Source organism: Pristiophorus japonicus, chromosome 6 (genome assembly GCF_044704955.1).
Source record: "Pristiophorus japonicus isolate sPriJap1 chromosome 6, sPriJap1.hap1, whole genome shotgun sequence".
Classification (NCBI taxonomy): domain Eukaryota; kingdom Metazoa; phylum Chordata; class Chondrichthyes; family Pristiophoridae; genus Pristiophorus; species Pristiophorus japonicus.
In genome coordinates, this window is record NC_091982.1 from 150,103,937 (window position 1) to 150,128,081 (window position 24,145).

General features: G+C 48.7%; 1 protein-coding gene across 1 annotated transcript in view; it reads left to right on the forward strand.

The window, feature by feature from the left end:
* Positions 1-24,145, forward strand: part of ankmy1 (ankyrin repeat and MYND domain containing 1) — a 179,279-nt gene that overhangs the window by 16,252 nt on the left and 138,882 nt on the right. Inside the window, exons 3-4 of the mRNA XM_070884029.1 lie at positions 9,257-9,378; positions 13,500-13,638. Of these exons, the coding sequence (XP_070740130.1) occupies positions 9,257-9,378; positions 13,500-13,638 (261 nt within the window). The remainder of the gene's footprint in view (positions 1-9,256; positions 9,379-13,499; positions 13,639-24,145) is intronic.

The window sequence follows — 24,145 nt, forward strand, 5'->3', positions numbered from 1 at the left end:
ATTGAGAGTTGCCTGTATCTTTAACAGCTGCGGCTTTACTTCATGGAAGGTGAAAGGAAGAAAGAAAAAACTTGCATTTATATAGCGCCTTTCACCTTTCAGCATGTCCCAAAGCCCTTTGCAACTAATGAAGTACTTTTGAAGTGTAGTCACTGTTGTAATGTAGGGCAATACAGCAGTCAATTTGTGCACAGCAAGCTCCCACTAACAGCAATGTGATAATGTCCAGATAATCTGTTTTACTGATGTTGGTTGAGAGATAAATATTGGCCAGGACACCTGCTCTTCTTCGAAACCATATCGCTGGATCTTTTAACTCCCCCTTGTAATGTATTTGCTTTGTGGAATTCATAGCAACACATTGCTACTAAGAACTAGTTGGTTTATTAGCAAAAGGTTGTCTGAGGAAGAAAGTGTTTGAAGAACAGGACCTCAAATCTGGCTCAAAGCTAATGGACTACAGGGCTGTAGTGATACCCGCCGTCGTATATGGCTCAGAGACATGGACCATATATAGTAGACATCTCAAATCACTGGAGAAGTACCACCAGCGCTGCCTCCACAAGATCCTGCCAATCCACTGGAAGGATTGATGCACCAATATCAGTGTTCTCAATCAGGCCAATATCCCCAGCATCGAAGCACTGGCCACACTCGACCAGCTCCATTGGGCAGGCCACATCATCCGTATTATATATGTAGGCATGCTGTTAATGACTTCACGAGGCAGGAGTATGGTTCTTAAACTGTGAAGACTGTAGTCCTTTATTGCAGCTCCTAGAGTGAGGACACCAAGAGGTGAGTCCCCTTTTATACTGGGTTACCTGCAATGTGCATGTGACCCTTAGGTCTCCAGCAGCAGCACCCTTTGGTGCACAGGTAAGGTGTATACAGGGTGAAGGTACATTCAGTGTTACAGTACATCATAACATTGTAGGCATGCATACATAACAACACTCCCCCCTCAGCAATTTTCAAGTCCTTATTGCCATGACCTGGGAAGGTGATCAGTAGTGGGCTGTGGGAGGTTGTGGTGAGGTTTGTGTGGGTGCCAGGTGTGATCCCTGTGCTTGACACTGACCTCATACATTTCCCCCCCTTCACACACAGACCATGTGGGTGTCACTGTTGTGGTATCCCTCAGTCGGAGAGCCAGTGCAGTGGGTAGGATACATACTCTGTAGAGTGGGTAAGTGGTGGTGTGTGGTGGTGGGCAGGGCAACCGGACTGTGTGGGCTCCTTGTCCTCCATTGGTGATGAAAGTCTGGTCATCCCAGGTGTTGTGTATGCATTCCTGTTCACTGTGTGATGTCTGTAACACTGTTATGCCACATTGAATGTACCCTTATACTGTACACACCTTACCAGTACACCACAGGGTGCTGCTGCTGGAGACCTAGGGGTTGCCTGCACACGGCAGGTAACCCAGTTTAAAAGGAAACTCACAGCTTGTTGTCATCACTCAGGAGCTGCAAATAAATGACTACAGGTCTGCACAGTTTAAGTATCATACCCTGCCTCGTGGAGTCATTACTAAAGGTGCCTACATACACTACAACTGGCGACGGGAATATGAGGTCACGAACCATATGCTCAGCATGTCGAATCTCAGCAACTTTCAGCAATTTATCGATGGGGAAGATTGGGACGTTTTTATAGAAAGATTGGAACACGTAAGAAGACTGGCTGCACCATGTGACTTTGGCGACCACCTAAATGAAGCACTAAGAGACTCTAAACTGACGAGAGCAGTGCACCGCATTGATACTTCTAAGGGCAGAAACACTGCCCCAAGTCCCGCAACCCTGAGTCCGCCACATGGGGCAAACCGGCTAGCCCCGTTCTGGCGCTGTGGAGGAAACCGCAGAGTCCACCAGAGCTGCTACATAGACTATGCATGCAAAGAGAAAAGGCACCTTCAAAGGATGTGCAAAAAAAGCTTTACTCACCACGTCTCTGATGAGTTGGGTGATCACCGGGGCTCTGACACAGAGGAAGGTGAAGTTGCTCAACCCCTGGAAGAAAAGTATGGAACTCATACCTGCTCCACCGAAAGTTCTCCATGTCGATGAAAGTAGACGTCGACGGGGTCCCAGTTTCTATGGAGAGTGACACAGGGGCGAGCCAGTCTATGATGAGCCAAGCGACCTTTGAAGAACTTTGGATGAATCCCGCCAATCGACCACAACGGCAGCCTGTCCAAGCGAAGCTGCTCCCAGGCATCCGGGCTCCAGCAATCGACCTTGAACATGGATCCATCGCTGCATCCGGAGATTCCACTGTCCAGCTCGAATGCCCACAGCACCCCGGCAAAATCTCCGAGACCGAGGATCTAGACTCCACTTTCCGGGTGGGGGCAGCACTCCAAGAGATGAACATCGATGAAAGAAATGGATTCCCAACATCCAGGATCGAACCTGTGGAAGAAAAGAGCACCACAGCCTACCTGCAGCAAGACCAGAAAATGGCTGCAGCACCACAAGCAGCAGAACCTGTAATCAAAATGGCCTCCGCCATACCATGAGTGAACATGGAGGAGCATCATGTGACATCGAGTGGCCAATCGGATTTGAAGGCTCCCTTAAAGAAATTTAAAGGGGAAGTTTCAACTATTTGAGTACATGGACTTTAAAGCTAAAGATCCGATTAAAGGGTGCAAGTATGAAAATGTATGCAATGTAAAAATGAATTGTGATGCTGATTTAACTAATGCGACTAATGATATGAATGCAGGTGTCAGTAAGGTTAAGAACAAGTTTATTATGCTTAACAGTAATGATAGAGATTGTGGAATGCCTAATGTAACCATGTCTGTTGAAACCAGGACACCCAAAAGAATGTATAATGCAGGCTCGACTATGTGTGATCAGAGCCAAGGTGTCATGTGTACCGGTAGGACACTGCCAAAGGACATTGGGTCCTACAGGGACCATGCTGATGCCAATGGAATCCCCCTGTGGGAGACCCCCATGTCCAGCAGGCTACCTGACCATGTAGCCTAGACCTTTGGAATGAATGTGATGCCCCTTGCAGGACACACACACAGGCAGTGGGAGCAGACCCACAACAGGGACAGTGGTCAATGGGCAGCCCAGCCACCACCAATGCCAACCTGCACAAGACCAGCCCTACAGCTCCTGGCCACCAGGGCCAACACCAGCAGCATGAGGTCAATACTCTCCAGCTTCCCTGGCAAATCCTGGGATGACCTGACCCTCATCCGTATTGGTGGACAAGGAGCCCACCCAGTCTTGTGGCCCTGCCCACCACTCCACAGCTACCCACATCACAGAGTATACGCACCACCCACTGCTGCCGTGGCTATCCCCTCGAGGGATCCCACAACAGTTACACCCACTTGATTTGTGTGTGAGGGAGGGGAAACGTACGAGGCCAGTCTCAAGCACAGGGGTCACACCTGGCAACCACACAACCCTCACCACAACCTCCCATAGCCCACCACTGATCACCTCCCCTCTACATGACAATAAGGATATGAAAAATGCTCAGGGGGGAGTATTGTATGCTTGCCTATTTACTGTGTGATGTCTGCAACACTGTTATGCCACTTTGAATGTATCCTTATACTGTACATACGTTACCGGTACACCAGAGGGTGCTGCTGTTGGAGACCTAGGGGTTGCCTGCACACAGCAGGTAACCAAGTATAAAAGGGAACTCACAGCTTGTTGTCGTCACTCAGGAGCTGCAAATAAAGGACTACAGGTATGCACAGTTTAAGTATCATACCCTGCCTCAGGGAGTCATTACTAAAGGTGCCTACATACACTACACCAGGGTCCGCCAGGAAAGCTGGAGGTTACTGCCCTCTCGCTCCTGGTGTTGGCCCTGGTGGCTAGGGGATGTAGGGCCGATCTGAGACAGGTTGCCAGTGGTGGTGGCTGTGCTGCCCATTGACCACTGTCCCTGCAGTGGATCTGCTCCAACTGGGTGTGTGTGCCCTTCCTGGGGCATCACATTTGTCCCAAAGGTCCAGGCTACATGATCATTGTATCTGTAGAACCCGGTGTACTTTAACAGTCTACTTCCTGCATACATGACACATTGGTTCCGATCATACATAGTCGAGTCTGCACTGTTATCTCTCTTTACATTGTTACTTACAGCATTTACATCACTTTCTTGTATCTCAATTTCTCCATACAGGGTTACATTTGACATTTTAAAATTTCTATCATCATCATTAAACATTACAAACTTGTTCTTAACATTACTTATACAAGCATTCATTGCATTTTCTTTATCAGTTATGTGGTGTCCCTGCACCGTACTACAAACTCACACAAGGCATGTACTGTCGATACAATCACTACATGACCTTAACCTTTATTCCCAGTGCCAAGGAGTGCTGACCCTGGGTGGGACCTCCCCTTTTATACCTGGAAACCCAGGTGAGTAGTGTCTCCCACAAGTTCACCCACTGTGGTCAGGTTGTGCATTTCTAGGGTATAAGTGCAGTGCACAGGAGTTGCATGAAGATTACAGTTACATGAAGATTACCATTGCATGATGGTTACATACATGACATCACCTTCCCTCTTACATATTTTTGTGACAAAGGTTAAGTCTTTAAGTCTCTCGTGGAGCGCCGCAGTTGTGGTTCTGGTGGCTGAGCCTCGGCATGCGTTTCTGTCACCTGAGGTGATTCCGGCCTGTCCGGGCTGGCCGCAGGGACTGTGCATGCTGTGGACTGTCCTCGTTGCTCGTCCATTGGCAGTGGTGTGGGTGACATCTCATGCTCTTCTTCAGGTTGCTCCGTGTCTATGCTGAACCTTTTCTTTACTTGGTCCAAGTGTTTGCGGCATATCTTCCCATTGTTTAGTCTGACCACTATGACACTATTCCCTTCTTTGCCAATTACTGTGCCCTCAAGCCACTTGGGTCCCAAAGCATGGTTATGAACAAATACTAGATCATCCATTTCTATACACCTCCCCCTTGAGTTTCGATCGTGAAACTCGGTTTGGGACTAGCGCTTGCCCTCAACAATGTCTGCCAGGGCTGGGTGAATGAGGGACAGCCGCGTTTTGAGCGTGCGTTTCATGAGGAGTTCCGCTGGCGGGACTCCCGTGAGCGAGTGCGGGCGGGACCTGTAGGCGAGCAGGAGGCGCGATAGGTGGTACTGAAGGGAGGGTCCTTGTTTTATGACTTGGACCGCACGTTCCGCCTGGCCATTGGAAGCCGGCTTGAACGGCCCTGTCCGGACGTGTTTGATACCCGACATAAACTCCTGGAAACACAGGCCATTGTCGCTGACCAAAATATCCGGCAAGCCGTGGGTCACGAAAACCGTACGCAGACACTCCACTGTGATGGATGTCGTGCACGAGTTTAATATGATGCACTCGATCCATTTCGAGTATGCATCGACAACGATCAGGAAAATTTTTCCCATGAACGGCTCCGCGTAGTCTACGTGAATACGTGACCATGGCCTGGTGGGCCAGGGCCACGGGCTGAGTGGGGCCCCCCTGGGGGCATTGCCCAGCTGGGCACACGTCGTGCACCTGCGAACCCAGTGTTCCAGGTCTGAGTCAATCCCCGGCCACCATACATGTGACCGGGCAATGGCCTTCATTAACACGATGCCAGGGTGCTCGCTGTGGAGTTCCCTGATGAACGCTTCCCTGCCTCTCTGGGGCATGATTACCCGGCTGCCCCATAGCAGGCAGTCGGCTTGGATGGAGAGCTCATCCATCCGTCTCTGAAACGGTCTGAGCTCCTCGGGGCACACCCTGTATGCGGGCGACCAATCCCCAGTCAGGACACATTTCTTTATCATGGATAGGAGGGGGTCTCTGTTGGTCCAGGGTTTGATCTGGCGGGTTGTGATGGGGGAGCCTGCGGTGTCAAAAGCCTCAGCGGCCATGACCATCTCAGCGCTTTGCTCCTCTACCCCTTCGGTGGTGGCCAGTGGGAGCCTACTGAGCGAGTCAGCGCAATTTTCAGTGCCTGGCCGGTGTTGTATGGTGTAGTCATACACAGCCAGCGTGAGAACCCATCGCTGTGTGCGAGCTGATGCATTGGCATTGACAGTCTTGCTGTCGGACAACAGGGATGTTAACGGCTTGTGGTCCGCCTCTAGCTCGAACCGTTCACCGACAAGGTACAGCTGCATCTTTTTCACACCGTAAACACAAGCGAGTGCTTCCTTTTCAACCATGCCGTATCCACGCTCTGCCTGGGAGAGTGACCGGGAGGCGTAAGCCACCGGTTGGAGTCGGTCGTCATCATTACCCTGCTGCAACACACACCCAACCCCGTAGGACGATGCATCGCATGTTAAAACCAGTTTTTTACAGGGGTCATACAAAGTCAACAGTTTGTTAGAACACAGCAGGTTCCTCACCTTATTGAAAGCCTGTTCTTGACAGTCCCCCCAAAGCCATTCACAACCTTTACGCAGGAGTATGTGTAACAGCTCCAACAATGTGCTTAAGTTCGGCAGAAAGTTCCCAAAATAGTTCAAAAGTCCCAGGAATGATCGCAACTCCGATGTGTTACCGGGCCTGGGCGCCCGGCGGATCATCTCCATTTTTGATTAAGTGGGCCTGATCCCATCTGCGGCAACCCTCCTGTCCAAAAACTCGACCTCGGGGGCCAAAAACACACACTTGGCCTTTTTCAGCCGCAAGCCTACCCGGTCCAGTCGGCGTAGCACCTCCTCCAGGTTGTGGAGGTGTTCCTCAGTGTCTCAACCCGTTATAAGGATGTCGTCTTGGAATACGATTGTTCCAGGAATGGATTTGAGCAAGCTTTCCATGTTCCGCTGAAAGATAGCTGCCGCCGAACGAATGCCAAATGGACACCTGTTGTAGACAAATAATCCCTTGTGCGTCATGATGGTGGTCAGAAGCTTGGATTCTTCAGCCAGTTCCTGAGTCATGTAGGCCGAAGTGAGGTCCAGCTTCGTGAACAGCTTGCCACCTGCCAGCGTGGCAAAAAGCTCCTCTGCTCTCAGGAGCAGGTATTGGTCTTGCAGCGACACTCGGTTGATGGTGGCTTTGTAGTCGCCACAAATCCTGACCGAGCCATCTGCTTTAAGGAAAGGAACGATGGGACTTGCCCAGTTGCTGAATTCAATGGCCAAAATTATGCTCTATCTGAGCACCCTTTCCAATTCACTTTCAATTTTCTCACGCATCACATACGGCACCGCTCTGGCTTTGTGGTGCACTGGTCTGGTGTCCGGAGTGATGCATATCACTACTTTAGTGCCCTTGAACGTTCCGACACCGGGTTGAAACAGTGACCCGAATTTTTGTAGGACCTGTGAACATGAACTTCGTTCCACAGATGAAATGGCGTGCACATCCCCCCATTTCCAATTCATCTCGGCTAGCCAACTCCTCCCCAAGAGCACAGGACCATTCTCCGGGACAATCCAGAGTGGCAGCCGGTTCTGTAATCCATTATATGTTACCATCAAGTTTGCACTGCCTAGCACTAGGATGATCTCTTTGGTGTACGTCCTTAGCTGCTTGTCAATGCATTCCAGTTTGGGCCTGCTAGCTCTGTGTGGCCATAGTCTCTCAAATTGTTGGGCACTCATAAGTGACTGGCTAGCTCCTGTATCCAGCTCCATGCGCACCGGGATGCCTTTCATCATCATGGGTAGCGTTTTAGTGTCTGAGCTGTGTACGTCAGCCACATGAACCCGCTGAACTTCAGCATCCATGGCTTTTCCCCAGGCATCATCCTGCATTGCAGACCTCTCGTCTGGTTCCTCTGTCTTGCAGATTAGCCTCGCCACAGCCTTTTTGCACATCCTGGCCAAGTGTCCACTGACGTTACAAATCCTACAGGTATATTGCTGGAACCTGCAGCTTTTTGCAGTATGTCTACCCCCGCATCTCCAGCATGAGCTGAGATTGTTGTTAACAAAGGGACTGTTACTAGGCATTCCTCTCTGATTGCCCATTTGGTTGTTTCTAAGCACTCTGATGGTGGGTGTTAATGATCCCATCGCGGGACGCATTGTTCCTCGAGATGGCGTGAATTGCCGATCCGCTTTCCATTGTCCCTGTTGCGGGCCCACCCTAGTGACTGTTGCTGCCTGGGCAGTTTTGAAATACCCTTGCCTGCTTGCGGGGTCGCGTTCACAATGTTAACTCCCTGGTCCATCACCGCGTTGGGACCAGGGGTGCACGCGTAAATTACCTTGGTCTCCTCTTCCCCTGCCATGAAGGTCTGAACTATCAACGCGCCCCTTCTAAAGTCAAGTCCTTGGTCAGTAGATGCGCCCTCCGCTTCTCAGCCGCTGTCGCTCCCAGCCAGTCCTTCGTGACAAAGCTCTGCTGGAGTCTTTCCATGAAGTTGTCCCAGTCCTCATCCAAACAGTAACGTTCCTCTGTGCTGCCGGTGGCCATCCTCGTGGTTCGGTGATTCCCGTTTCTCATCGCAAAATGTGGTGTCCCTGCACCGTACTACAAACTCACACAAGGCATGTACTTTAGACACAGTCACTACGTAACTTTAACCTTTATTCCCAGGGCCAAGGAGTGCTGACCCTGGGTGGGACCTCCCCTTTTATACCTGGAAACCCAGGTGAGGAGTGTATCCCACAAGTTCACCCCCTGTGGTCAGGGTGTGCATTTCTAGGGTATAAGTACAGTGTACAGGAGTTGCATGAAGGTTACAGTTACATGAAGATTACCATTGCATGATGGTTACATACATGACAAGTTACTCCAGCATCACAATTCAACGTTACATTAGCATACCTGCATTCGCTAACTGCACTTTTAACTTTAAAGTCCTTGTCATCTTTAGAGTGAAACTGTCCCTTTAACTTCTTTGGGTTACCGGTCTCCTTTAAGGGGGCCTTCCAATCCGGTTCGCCGCTCGGTGCCACATCTCGCTCCTCCAACGCTGCCCCTTGTGGTCTGCTCGCTGCCATTTTGATTTTAGGTTCTTCGCCTCGTGGTGCGGCCGCCATCTTCTCGCTCTCCTCCAGGTAGGCTGTGGTGATCTTTTCCTCTTCAGGTTCAGACACAGATGTCGGGAATCCACTTTTTTCATCGATCTTCTTCCCTTGGAGTCCTGCCACGGCCTGGAAGGTGAGGTCTGGACGTTCGGTTTTGCTGATCTCGCCATGGTGTTGTGAAATCATAGCGCGCAGTCGTAGGATTTTCTAGGTGCAGCGATGGATCCAAGTTCGGGACTGCGTGGGATGTCGATTGCTGGAGCCCAGAGGCCATCGTCACTTTGACCGACTTGGACCTGCTTCCTCCAGCTTCTTCCCAGCAGCGTTGGACCATCGCCGCAACGATCCACAGGCGGAGTTTGTTCATCACGTCGCCCTGGGAGACCTGGACATCCACGCTGCCAACGACTGGGATTTTGCCTTTGGTGCAGGTGAGCAGCTTTGCCTGGGCAGGAAACAGTTTTGGTCGTTTGGCGGGAATGATCCAAAGTTTTTCAAAAGTCATCTGGCTCATCCAAGACTGGCTCGCCCCTGTGTCGATCTCCATCGAAACTTGAACTCCATTGATGCCTACTTCCATCTTCCACGGGGAACTCTCGGTGGAGCAGGTATATATTCCGTACTCCTGTTACAGGGGTTGAGCAGCTTCATCTTCATCTGTGTCGGAGTCCACGTGATCAGCTTTCTCTGCACATTCTCTGAAGGTGACCTTTCTTGTTGCAGTCTTTGCAGGTATAGTCTTTGTTGCGGCACTGGTGGGTCCTGTGGTTTCCTCCACAGTGCCAGCATGGGGCTAGCCGGTTGGCCCCATGTGATGGACTCAGGGTTGTGGGACTCGGGGCAGCATTTCTGCCTTTAGAAGTCGCCATTCGGTTCACTGCGCTTGTCAGTTTAGAGTCCTGGGTGTGGGTCATCATTCGCTTAGAGTCGCCGACCGAAATCATGTCGGCCTGGCTCACATTATTTGTCTTCTGCAGGGTGACTGTGATGTCTGCAGAGAGCAGTTTGTGGAGGAGGCCCTCATGGATGATTCCAATAACAAATATGTCCTTTAGTGCTTTGGTAAAATGGTCACCAAAATCACAAGATGCAGCCAATCTTCTTAAATCTGCAGCATACTTAGCAATTTCTTGGCCTTCGGGTCACCGGCGAGTCTAAAACCGGTGCCTGGCTGTGAGGATGCTTTCTTTGGGTTTTAGTTGCTCTTGTATTAAGGTTATAAGTTCCCCATAGCTCTTAGTTGTTGTCTTCGCTGAGGCTAGCAAGTCCCAGATGAGGCCATGGATGGTGGGCCCACAACTACTAAGCAGGATGGCCCTGCACTTGTTCGTTGGCTATGAAGAAGTGTTCTAATCTTTCCACGAAGGCATCCCAATCTTCCCCATCGTGAATTGTTGGAAGTTGCTGAGATTCGACATGTTGTGCGTGTAGTTCGTGACCTCGTCGCCACTTATTGTACATGTAGGCACTCTGTTAATGGCTTCACAAGGCAAGGGTATGGTACTTAAACTGTGAAGCTCCTTTATTGCAGCTCCTAGAGTGAGGACACCAAGAGGTGAGCTCCCTTTTATACTGGGTTACCTGCAGTGTGCAGGTGACCCTTAGGTCTCCAGCAGCAGCACCCTCTGGTGTACAGGTAAGGTATATACAGGGTGAAGGTACATTGTAGGCATGCATACATAACAGTCTGCATGCCCAACACGAGGCTTCAAAAGCAAGCGCTCTACTTGGAACTCTTACATGGCAAACAAGCCACAGGTGGGCAGAGGAAACATTTCAAGGAAACCCTCAAAGCCGTCTTGATAAAGTATAACATCCCCACCGGCATCTGGGAATCCCTGGCCCAAGACTGCCCTAAGTGGAGGAAGAGCATCCGGGAGGGCGCTGAGCACCTCGACTTTTGTCGCCGAGAGCATGTAAAAACCAAACACAGAGAGCGGAAGGAGCGTGCGGAAAACCAGACACCCAACACACCCTTTCCTTCTAGCAGTGTCTGCCCCACCTGTGGCAGAGGCTGTAATTCCCATATTGGACTGTACAGTCACCTGAGAACTCACTTTTAGAGTGGAAGTAAGTATTCCTCGTTTTCAAGGGACTGCCTATGATGATGATAACAATCACACTACACATTACCAGTTCATCCACCAATCTCACACCCACCTGCCTCATCGTGGATCCCCGAACCTAACTGGCTGGGGTTTTATTGAGTCTTGTGAACATCACGTGACTGGCTCAGCAGCGTGGAGGCCCCGACCTGTGTGAGAACACCAGCGGCAGGTCAGCACCATAAAAGGAGCGGAGATGCAGGGCGTAGGAGAAGCGCGAAGGCATGCAGTGAAAAGTGACATCATCAAGGTCCAGGTGATTGGAGCATGGGCAGGTACAGCAGGAGCGGTGAGATCGGGGTGAAGGAGCGGCGAGAGACTGTGGAGGGATGTGATTGGAGCCCAGAAGAGGCATGAATTCGGAGCCAGAGGCCCAGGGGCAGCACGGACCAGCCCACACTGCGATATGTGTGCGCACTAGGTCCGTGCAGCAGAGCAGGTCTCCAGTCGCCTTGGATAACCCTTGCCACTGGACCTAGCTCTGTCAAGCCCGTGTGGTGGCTGGTGTGCAACGCTCACCACACATTAAAAAAATCCACGCAAAGGCATCTTCCACCCTTCAGGATGTAGTTCATGACCTGGAATATTAGGTCCTTCATTGAAACACCTGTGAACTCATCCTTTTTGGCGTGGAAGCAAGTCATCCTGGTTTTGAGGGACTGCCTATGATGATGTTGATGGCTAAGCCACTCCCAACTCAACAGCTCTGCAACTATTTTGTTGCAACCAATCAAGTGCCCCGTGGTTAAAAAGGGTGGGGGGGCACACTCTAAAAACTTCAATCACGTGTCCCCTTGGCTTTTTGTGGGTTTTTTTTGAGGGCACTAAAAACACAAATTATACAAGTGTCCCCTGGCTAAAAGGGGGGTAGGGGCACTAAAACTCACAAACTTAAACAAATTAAACTTTGGACATGGTTCAAATTAAAATTTGGTTGCCGGGGGTGATGATGCACTCCAGTCCCTCCGGCGTCCACCTCTCGCGGAAGGCCGCGAGCGTACCAGTGGACACCGCGTGCTCCATCTCCAGGGACACCCTGTCTCAGATGTAACCGCGGAAGAGAGGCAGGCAGTCAGGCTGAACGACCCCCCTGATCGCCTGCTGCCTGGACCTGATGATGGCACCCTTGGTCATGCCCAGGAGCAGTCCTACGAGGAGGCCGACTGACCTGCCCGTTCCCCTCTACACAGGGTGCCCAAAGATCAGGACTGTGGGACTGAAGTGCCACCAGAATTTGAGGAGCAGCCCCTTCAGATATTGGAAGAGGGATTGTAACCTCGTACATTCAATATATACGTGGAACATGGACTCCTCTAGACCGCAGAAATTATAGGCGGCCTGGGAGCCCGAGAACCAACTTAAAAACTTAGTGCACGGGACTGCTCCATGCTACACCCTACAGGCTAAGTCCCCAATAAATAGAGGGAGGACTCCCGCGTAGAGCTCAACAGCTCTACAAACCTGTGAACATACTCACAAGTGCATATATTATACACCTAGAAGGACAGGTGGAGCCTTGAATTATCGTTTCATCCCAAAGATGGCATCTCCAATAGTGCAGCTCTCCCTCACAATTACATGAAATCTATAACCTTTTTTCCCAAAATTTAATCCTTTATTAACATACATTCCATTTGACAAAAGGATGTTACAAATGTGTCCAGGTTCCTTCATCCTGTTGGCCTGGGTCAGTCCCTAAACATGGCGTATAGATAGACGACAGAGTGGCATAAGAAATAGAAGCAGGAGTAGGCCATTTGACCGCTCGAGCCTGCTCTGCCATTCAATAAGATCATGGCTGATCATCGACCTCAACTCCACTTTCCCGCCTGATCCCCATATCCTTTGATTCCCCAAAAATCTATCTATCTCAGCCTTGAATATAATCAACGACTCAGCATCCACAGCCCTCTGGGTAGAGAATTTCAAAGATTCACCACCCTCTGAGTGAAGAAATTCCTCCTCATCTCAATCTTAAATGGCCGAGCCCTGATCCTGAGACTGAGCCCCCTAGTTCTGGACTCTCCAGCCAGGGGAAACAGCCTCTCAGCATCTGAGGTGGTGTTGTAGGGTGAATGCCCCTCCTGCCAGTGTCCTCAAGCAGGAATTCACAGCGCCCGATACCAACTATTCTCCTCGTCAGCATAGTCTTGTCAAAGAAGGACTGAGGTTATCTGACGTGCTGACTGATTTCAATCTCTATCTCCAACTTACTTTTTAGTATCAGTCTGGGTCTAAATTATATTCGCTTGGCAAAGTTGGCGTCCTCCTGATCAATCTTTCCTCTAGCACATCTAACACTGAGTGGAACCAAACCCTGAGGGAACTATTTCTGGATGTGCAGCAGTTAGACCATCATAGTCATTTCCTGGCAGTAATTGTTTGCAACGATAGCAATCAATATAATTTTTAAGGAAATTATTATATATTTTTTTTAACTTACACAGAAGACCCTGAACAGCTGTCTAAATCAAAAATGTTTGGAGGTTTGAAGATTGAAGTTTTCAGGTCAGCCGACGCCGCCATCAATTACTGGATTCAAAGTGACGTTACGGTCTCTCAAGAAATGGACCAGGACACCGAGGGGTAAATTGCACGAGGCCTCATTGATTCCAGCAGGCAGAACGCCCGTGAGTTTACAATTTGACCTTCCGGCACCATGAGGGTTCGCCACAGTTGATCCCTCAATGTCCAGCCCAGAACCGCGGTGTCAGTGCAGTGATGCCACACCCGATGGGCTCAGGGAACGTCTCAGTGAATTACCAGCCACTGATCCAATCAACAGGCTAGGAGCGTGAAACTCAAATGCTTTATGTCTGCCATCTAAATGAATTACTACCATTTTGTAATTATTTCTCTTTCCTTTGATTGACAGGTTTACTTTCCATCCAAAATGAGAGCAGGCCCTTCCATTGTGAAATGAAGACATAATTTATTGGTAGATTTTTTTTTTAAGTTTTCTTCTGTGACTTTCCTGTGTGACACTTCATTCCAAGGCTGAGAGGGGAAAAAGTGAATGTGCTGCCCTCAAGTGGGTCTCCTGCCCTCAGTTGGGTTCCTTCTCCCTGGTGGTTGCTGTTATATATGTAAACCTTGTGTAGCCACCAGAGGGCTCATCCCCTGGAGTCCCAAATGATCTCTCAATCCCTTGGGAGCACAGGTACTTAAAGAGGCCTCACAGGCTGGGGAGGCACTCTGGAGACCTGCAATAAAAGACGAAGGTCACACTTTATTTTGAGCTCACAGTATCCAGTCAGACTCTTTATTCACACATAACAACTGGCGACGAGATACAGAAGACGAAACCAACGCTGCAGAGAACAGTGGGCATCCTGGAGAAATTCTCAGAGGGAGATGATTGGGAAACCTTCATGGAGTGACTCGACCAATACTTTGTGGCAAACGAGCTGGAAGGAGAAGCGAACGCTGCCAAACAAAGGTCAATTCTCCTCACCATCTGCGGGGCACCAACATATGGTCGCATGCAAAATCTGCTTGCTCCAGCGAAACCCACAGAGAAATCATATGATGATTTGTGCACACTGGTCCGGGAGCATCTGAACCCGAAGGAATGCGTTCTGATGGCGAGGTACCGGTTCTACACATACAAAAGGTCTGAAGGCCAGGAAGTGGCGAGTTATGTCGCCGAGCTAAGATGCCTTCCAGGACACTATGAATTTGAAGGACACTTGGAGCACATGCTCAGAGACTTCTTCATACTTGGCATTGGCCATGAAGTGATACTTCGCAAAGTTTTGACTGTAGAGACCCCAACCTTGAGTAAAGCCATAGCGATAGCCCAGGCATTCATTGCCACCAGTGACAATACTAAGCAAATCTCTCAGCACATGAGTGCTGCTACAAGTACTGTGAACAAAGTGATGTTGTTTTCAAATTGCAACGTACAGGGCAGGCCCCACATGCCTGCAGCTGCACGACCGCAGAAGTCTCAGAGTCCACCATCAAGGGTGATGAATGCAAGGCCATTAACACTTTGTTGGTGCTGCGGGGGTGATCATCGTTTCCATTCATGCCGCTTCAAAGGGTACGTTTGCAAGGGCTGTGGAACAATGGGACACCTCCAACATATGTGCAGGCGAGCTGCAAACCCAATTAATCCTGCAAACCACCATGTTGCAGAGGAGGACAGATCCACTGTGGATCACGACGAACCAGAGCCTCAGACCAAGAAGGCAGAGGTATATGGGGTGCACACATTTACCACAAAATGTCCCCCAATAATGCTGAAGGTTGAATTAATTGGACTCCCGGTTTCAATGGTGCTGGACACAGGAGCGAGCCAGTCCATTATGAGGAAAAACACTTCCGATAAATTGTGGTGCAGCAAGGCCTCAAGGCTAGTCTTGACTCCCATTTGCACGAAACTGAGAACTTACACAAAGGAACTGATTCCCGTAATCGGCAGTGCTACGGTAAAGGTCTCCTACGATGGAGCGCTGCACAAGCTACCACTCTGGGTGGTACCGGGCGATGGTCTCACGCTGCTCGGCAGGAGCTGGCTGGCAAAGATACGCTGGAACTGGGATGACGTCCGAGCGCCCTTGCCCACTAATGACACTTCGTGTGCCCATGTCTTAAACAAGTTCCCTTTACTGTTCGAACCAGGCATCGGGAAATTCCAAGGAGAAAAAGTGCAGATCCACCTAATTCCGGGGGCGCGACCCATCCATCACAAGATGAGAGCAGTACCGTACATGATGAGAGAAAGGGTAGAGATCGAGCTGGACTGGCTGCAACGAGAGGGCATCATTTTGCCGATCGAATTCAACGAGTGGGCCAGTCCGATTGTTCCAGTCCTCAAGGGAAATGGCACTGTCAGAATCTGTGGTGATTACAAAGTAACTATCAATCATTTCTCCCTGCAGGATCAATACCCAAGACCTTTTTGCGACGCTGGTGGGAGGAAAGACATTCACGAAGCTGTACTTGACCTCGGCATACATGACGCAGGAGCTGGAGGAATCATTGAAGGGTCTCACCTGCATCAACACGCACAAAGGTCTCTTCATTTACAACAGATGCCCGTTTGGGATTCGATCAGCGACGGCGATATTCCAGAGAAACATGGAAAGCTTACTGAAGTCAGTCCCGCGCACCGTGGTCTTCCAGGACGACATCTTGGTCACAGGTCGGAACACTGTCGAGCATCTGCAGAACCTGGAGGAGGTTTTCAGTCGACTCAACCGCGTGAGGCTCACGTTAAAATGCTCAAAATGCATTTTCCTGGTGCCTGAAGTGGAGTTCCTGGGGAGAAGAATCGTGGCGGATAGCATCAGGCTCACCGATTCGAAGACAGGCAATCGAGAACATACCAAGGCCACAGAACATGACGGAGCTGCGGTCGTTTCTAGAGCTGTTGAACTACTTTGGTAACTTCTTACTGGGTCTCAGCACACTGTTAGAACCACTGCACACCTTACTGCGTAAAGGAGATGAATGGGTATGGGGAAAAAGCCAAGAAAATGCCTTTTAAAAGCTAGAAAATTGTTATGCTCAAACAAATTGCTTGTGTTGTATGATCTATGTAAGCGTTTGTTACTAGCAAGTGATGCATCGTCATAGGGCGTCGGGTGTGTATTGCAACAAGCTAATGAATCTGGGAAATTGCAACCAGTTGCTTATGCATCTGGAAATCTGTCTAAGGCTGAGAGAGCCTACATCATGATTGAAAAAGAATCATTAGCGTGTGTTTATGGGGTAAAGAAAATGCATCAATATCTGTTTGGCCTCAAATTTGAATTGGAAACTGACCATAAGCCACTGATATCCCTTTTTTCCGAAAGTAAGGGGATAAATACGAATGCATCGGCCCGCATCCAGAGATGGGTGCTCATATTGTCCGCACACAACTACGCCATCCGCCACAAGCCAGGCACAGAAAACTGTGCCGATACTCTCAGTAGGTTGCCATTGCCCACCAAATAGCACAGCCCGCAGACTTAGTCATGGTTATGGAATCATTCAAGAGTGAGCAATCACCTATCATAGCCCAACAGATTAGAACCTGGACAAGCCAGGACCCCTTACTGTCCCTAGTAAAAAATTGTGTGCTTCACGGGAGCTGGTCCAGTGTCCCAGTGGAAATACACGAAGAGATAAAGCCGTACCAGCGGCACAAAGATGAAATGTCTATACAGGCAGACTGCCTTCTGGGGGGTAATCGGGTAGTGGTCCCCAAGAAGAGCAGGGACACTTTCATCAGTGACCTCCACAGTACTTACCCAGACATTGTAATAATGAAAGCGATAGCCAGGTTCCACATGTGGTGGCCCGGTATCGATGCGGACTTAAGAGTCCTGCGTGCACAAAAGTTAAGCAATGCACCTAGGAAGGCGCCACTAAGTTTATGGTCTTGGCCCTCCAAACCGTGGTCCAGGTTCCATGTCGACTATGCAGGCCCATTTTGGGGTAAAATGTTCCTTGTGGTTGTAGATGCGTACTCCAAATGGATTGAATGTAAGATAATGTCGGCAAGCACGTCCGCTGCTACCACTGAATGCCTGTGGGCCATGTTTCCACGTACGGACTGCCTGATACCTTGTGAGCAACAATGGGCCATGTTTCACCAGTGCCAAGTTCAAAGAGTTCATGACCCATAATGGGATCAAACATGTTACATCTGCCCCGTTCAAACCAGCATCCAATGGTCAGGCAGAGAGAACAGTGCAAACTATCAAGCAGGGCTTGAAGAGGGTAACTGAAAGCTCACTGCAGACTCGCCGATCCCGAGTCCTGCTTAGCTACCACACAAGACCCCACTCACTCACTGGGATTGCAACTGCTGAACTGCTCATGAAAAGGGCACTTAAGACAAGGCTCTCGTTAGTTCACCCTGATCTACATGAACAGGTAGAGAGCAAGCGGCTTCAACAAAGTACATATCATGATAACGCAAATGTGTCATGCAAAATTGAAATCAATGATTCTGTATTTGTGTTGAACTATGGACAAGGTCCCAAGTGGCTTCCTGGCCAAAGAGGGGAGCAGGGTGTTTCGGGTCAAACTTTCAAATGTACTCATTCACCGGAAACACTTGGACCAAATCAAACTCAGATTCATGGACTATCCAGAGCAACCCATTTTGGACCTACCTTCTTTGACCCCACAACATACACACCAGTGGCAACCAACACCACGGTTGGCCACAAAGCAGAACCCGTCACCCGCAACAGCCCAACAGAACTCACCACACCAGGCAGCCCAGCAAGGCCAGCTGCACAGCAGTCCAGCGAGGGCCCAACAAATGATTCACCAAAATGAGTATTTGCACCGAGATGATCAACCAGAGAAAGAAAGGCCCCAGTTCGACTCGCCTTGTAAATAGTTACACTGTTGACTTTGGGGGGGAGTGTTGTTATATATGTAAACCTATATATACCTTGTGTAGCCATCAGAGGTTTCATCCCCTGGACTCCCAAGGGATCCCACAATCCCTTGGGAGCACAGGTACTTAAGGAGGCCTCACAGGCGCTCTGGAGACCTGCAATAAAAGACTACGGTCACACTTTACTTTGAGCTCACAGTATCCAGTCAGACTCTTTATTCATACAAAACAGTTGCCCTGCCTCCTGGGGAATTCCCTGCCCTCAGGTGTGTGTCCTTCCCCCTGGGGAATTCCCTGCCCTCAGATGTGTGTCCTGCCCCCTGGGGAATTCCCTGCCCTCAGATGTGTGTCCTGCCCCCTGGGGAATTCTCTGCCCTCAGGTGTGTGTCCTGCCCCCTGGGGAATTCCCTGCCCCCAAATGTGTCTTCTACCCTCAGGTGTTCTTCTGCCCTTGAGTATGAGTACTACCACCCAGGTGACTGCCCTGCCCCAGGTGGGTGTCTCGCTCTCAGGTGACCTCCCCTCCATTTGGCCCATGTATGCAAAGCAAAGCAGAGGTATATTTTTCTAAGCTCTCCCCGACCATTGGGACTTTGTCCACTGTAATGTATGCACCTGTGAGTATGCTCACAGGTTTGTAGAGCTGTTGCCGTCGGAGGGACTGGACTGCACCATCACCCCCAGCAACCAAATTTTAATTTGATTTTATATGTTTTAAAGTTTAATTTGTTTTAATTGCCGGTTTTAGTGTCTCTCCCTCCCCTTTTATAGGGGGCACTTGTAAAATATATGGTTTTAATGCCCCCCCCAAAAAAAATCACAAAGAAACCCACAAAAAAAACCCCCAAAAAACAAAAAACATTAAAAAAAATAAAGGGGCAGTTAAAAGTGTCTGGAGTGTCCCTCAGATCGGGGGGCACTTGATCTAACATTTATTTTGTTCCCCCCCCCCAAAAGAGTTGTAGAGCTGTTGCTGCCGGAGGGACTGGACTGCTTCATCACCCCCGGCAACCAAATTTTAATTTGATTTTATATGTTTTAAACTTTAATTTGTTTTATTGCCAGTTTTAGTGTCCCCCTCCCCTTTTATAGGGGGCACTTATAAAAATTTATGCTTTTAGTGCCCAAAAAAAACCAAAAAACCCACAAAAAACACAAAAAAAAAACCAAAAAGGGCCTTGAAAAATATTTGGAGTGTCCCCCACATTAGGGGGCACTTGATTTAACTGTTTTATTTTTGTCCAACCAAAAGAGTTGTAGAGCTGTTGCCGCCGGAGGGACTGGACTGCATCATCACCCACAGCAAACAAACTTTAATTTGATTTAAGTTTAATGTCAAAAATGTAATTTGTTTAATGTGTCAGTTTTAGTGCCCCCCTTTAATCAGGGGGCACTTGATTATTGTTTCAATTTAAAATAGTTATAGAGCTGTTGCATTGTGAGTGGCTTAGCCAGTCACATGATGTTCACAAGACTCAATAAAACACCAATCAGTTGAGTCTAGGTTGTCAACGATGAGGTATGCAGTTGTGAGCCTAGTGGATGAACTGGTAATGTGTAGTGTGATTGTTAAACCTTTGTTAATAAACCAACTAGTTCTTAATAGCAATGTGTTGCTATCAATTCTTAAGCAAAGAACCCTTGAAGCAAATACATTACATCGACGGTTTATCAGAAAACTCCGGCTGCCCTGCCCTCAGTTTCCTCTCTAGTGATGGATGGAAATAGCAGGGGATGAACCCACTATTTTCATGTTGTGGTGAGGCTCTGCTTTGTTGGCGGTTCTCACAAAATGTAGCCAATATAAAGAGATGTACAGCAAGGCAGAGTTACCTAAAGAAACACTGCACACAGAAAGAAAGGGGGTTTCGTCTTAGTCGTGTCAGCTGTGGCTCAGTGGGTAGCACCCTCACCTCTGAGTCAAAAGGTTGTGAGTTCAAAGTCCCACTCCAGAGATTTGAGCGCAAAAGTCTAGGTTGACACTCCCAGTGCAGTGCTGAGGAAGTGCTGCACTGTCGGAGGTGTTGTCTTTCAGATGTGAAACTGAGGCTCTGTCTACCCTCTTGGGTGGACTTTCAAGATCCTATGGCACTATTTCGAAGAGCTGGGGAGTTCCCTCCGGTGACCTGGCCAATATTTATCCCTCACCCAAGATCACAAAAATCGATTATCTGGTCATTTCTGTGTGTGGGAACTTGCTGTGTGCAAGTTGGATGCCACATTTCCTACATTACAATGATTTCTACGCTTCAAAAGTACTTAATTGGCTGTAAAGCGCTTTAGGTCATCCTGAGGTCATGAAAGGCGCGATATGAATGTAAGATCTTGTTCTTCATCTTGTTAGTTTATCGGCTAATTAAAGTAAACCCATCAGATATTTGATTGATTTAATTATTGATTCCAGTGGATGACAAATATTTACATTTTCGCTTGACTGAGTAAAAAGGATCTCGGAACCTTGAACCAGGGGAGCAGAGGGACCCAGAAGAAGCCATCCTTCCCTCAGTACGGCTAATCAGCTAACATATAAGCTGTCTCATTCCATTCCCATAATTAAAGCATGGCTCAGGAGGATATTTTTAGAAACTCCGTCATAAATTTCCAGGAAGTACATAGGGGATCCGAACTAAGAGGTTATACCTTAGGGACACAGATGTAATGTGTTAACAGATATGAGAGTCATAACCTGTACCATCACAACTTGTAACATTGTCAATTACTAATGCTTCTGTACTATATGTTATAAAGACAAGAACTAGGCTCTGATTTAATTCGTATTCTAATTCTCTTCCCTTTTCTCCCCTTCTCTCCTCACACACCATCAGTAAGTCCTCTGCCATCAACATCTGAGGGGGTTACCATTGACCAGAAACCGAACTGCAGCAGCCACATAAATACTATGGCTACTATAGCAGGTCAGCGGCTGGGTATTCTGCGGCGAGTGACTCACCTCCTGACTCCCCAAAGCCTTTCCACTATCTACAAGGCACAAGTCAGGAGTGTGATGGAATACTCCCCACTTGCCTGGATGCATGCAGTTCCAACAATACTCATGAAATTGGACACCATCCAGGACAAAGCAGTCCACATGATTGGCACCCATCCACCAGCTTAAAAATGTACTCTCACCACCATAAGTATGCTGTGGCTGCAATGTGTACTATCAGCAGTAACTCAAAAAGGCTTCTTCGGCAGCACTTCCCAAACCTGCGACCTCTACCACTTCGAAGGATAAGGCAGCAGACACATAGGAACACCATCAAGTTCCCCTCCAAGTCACACACCATCCTGACTTGGAAATATATGTCGTTCCTTCATCATTGCTGAGTAAAAATCCTGGAACTCCCTTCCTAACAGTACTGTGGGAGTACCTTCACCACATGGACTGCAGCGGTTCAAGAAGGTGGCTCACCATCACCTTCTCAAGGGCAACTAGTTATGGGCAATAAATGCTGGACTTGCCAGCAATGCCCATATCCCGAGAGTGAATATTTTTAAAAGACCCACACCACATGGTTCACTTAGCTCGTCTTACTCACACCCCAAGAACAATTAAAAAAAAAACTGATTTGCACAAAGAATAAAGATGAGTTTGCTAATGATCCAGTAGGTTACAGAACACTCTGATGTGAGTTATGTAGACCTGGTGTCCCAGGTTTTATCCCCAACATGTGCTGAGTTAGAAGGACAGTACAGTTGACCTCAGTGTCGTTGTGTTTTGTCAGCCAACTGATGTACTGTGTCTCTAAATACAACTTACGTTCAGCCCATCAAATCAGACACAGCTACATATATTATGATCAATTTAAGTTTTAGACTTCAGAATCAGCAAAGCAGCAACATTTCATAGCTGTAAGAGATCATCTCGCTTCTTTCCGCACTGAGGCAAACTTACCTAAAAGCAGGAATGAAACTGGCCTTGAAATTTGACCCATTTGTGCCAGCCGATAAGGCCGGTTTGATGAAAAAATGGCGGCTGTAATGTCTATATCTGTGTGTATGCTCACAGGTTTGTTGAGCTGTTGGTGCTCCTGGGCATGGCTAAGGTGGTCATCAGCCGGTCCAGTTGAAGGGGTCGTTCAGCCCGACTGCCTGCCTCTCTTCCGCGGTTACATCCGAGTCAGGGTGTCCCTGAAGATGGAGCACACAGTGGCCTCCGGTACGCTCGCGGCCTTCCGCAAGAGGTGGCCGCCAGAGGGACTGGAGTGCATCATCACCCCCGGCGACAGAATTTTAATTTAATTTGGCAGAGTTCCCAGTTCATTTGTAAATTTGTGGATTCTAGTTCCCTTACTAAAAGGTGGCACATGAATTAAAGTTATATTAAAATAGTTGTAGAGCTGTTGAGTTGTGAGTGGCTTAGCCAGTCACGTGGTGTTCACAAGACTCAATAAAACCCCAGCCAGTTGGGTTCGGGGGATCCACGATGAGCAGGTGGTTGTGAGCCTGGTGGATGAACTGGTAATGTGTAGTGTGATTGTTAAACCTTTTGCTAATAAACCAACTAGTTCTTAATAGCAATGTGTTACTATGAATTCTTAAGCAAAGAACCCATGAAGCAAATACATGACAGCAGACATTTTGCTTCTGCCCACCTCCAGCACGAAACGTGGCGGCTGCCATTTTGGGCAGTTCAGCAGCACTGCCATTGCCTGAACTCGCACCAGATTTGGAAATGAGTCAGATCACAACGTCTATCAGCCGTGCAATGCTGAATTGACGCATGATCTGGTATTTTGGATGTTGCTACTCCTTTTAACGCCCTCGCCAAAGCACGTACAGCAGAACACACATGCAGCTGTATGACAGAACCCCTGCCAGCACTTCTTAAAGGGACACACGCAACTTTCAGGTAAGTTTAGATTTTTGCTTTTGTACTGGTTTCTTTATATTTTATTGAAGTGGTGGCTTGGTGCAATACATTAAAAAAATGTGTTAAAGTGCGCTGGGAATGCAGCTGAATGTTTGCAAGGCTTTGGCTCTTAAAGGAAGACCCCTGAGAAGACCACTTGCTCCCAGTCCTGGGGCTCTTGTTGCAGTCCCCCTTGGGCTGCAGCATGATATGGAGATGGAGCAGGGCAGCAAAGGGGACAAGCTGCTCGCAGAGGGAGGAGGAGGAGAAGAAGAAGAAGAAGGAAGAGGAGAAAGAGGAAGAAGCAGAAGCAGAATAGGAGGAAGCTGGAGGAAGCAGACAACCCAGACAGCCCCGGGATCAAATCATCTGCCTGCAAACCCTGTTACCCTTTCAACATTTGTCTCACTTCTTACCTTCCCTCTGTTACTGACTATCTCAGGGTCCTCTTGGCCACAATGCTGAAATGCAACCCTGATATTCGAGAAAGGAGGCAGAGAGAAAACCGGGAACTATAGGTCAGTTAGCCTGACATCAGTTGTTGGGAAAATATTGGAATCCATCACCATGACATTTCTGCACCAATCTGCTCAATCACACCCTCACCACCAGCTTTGATGCCCTAGTCCCTGTTAAAACAAATAATTTCTCTCATCCTGGCCGTTCCCTCTGGTACAGCCCTGATCTTCGTTCCCTTGTCCAAGGGACACAGATTTGAACGGATATGGCGGACAACTGGTTTAGCCATTCACAGCAGATGTGGCTGGACCACATAAAGCATTATCATGCCCTGCTCTCGTCTGACAAAATTGTTCACTATTCCAGAATCATTCTGGATTGTAAAGATAATCCTCGGCTTCTATTCTCCACTGCTAACCGTCTTTTTGAACCCCTCT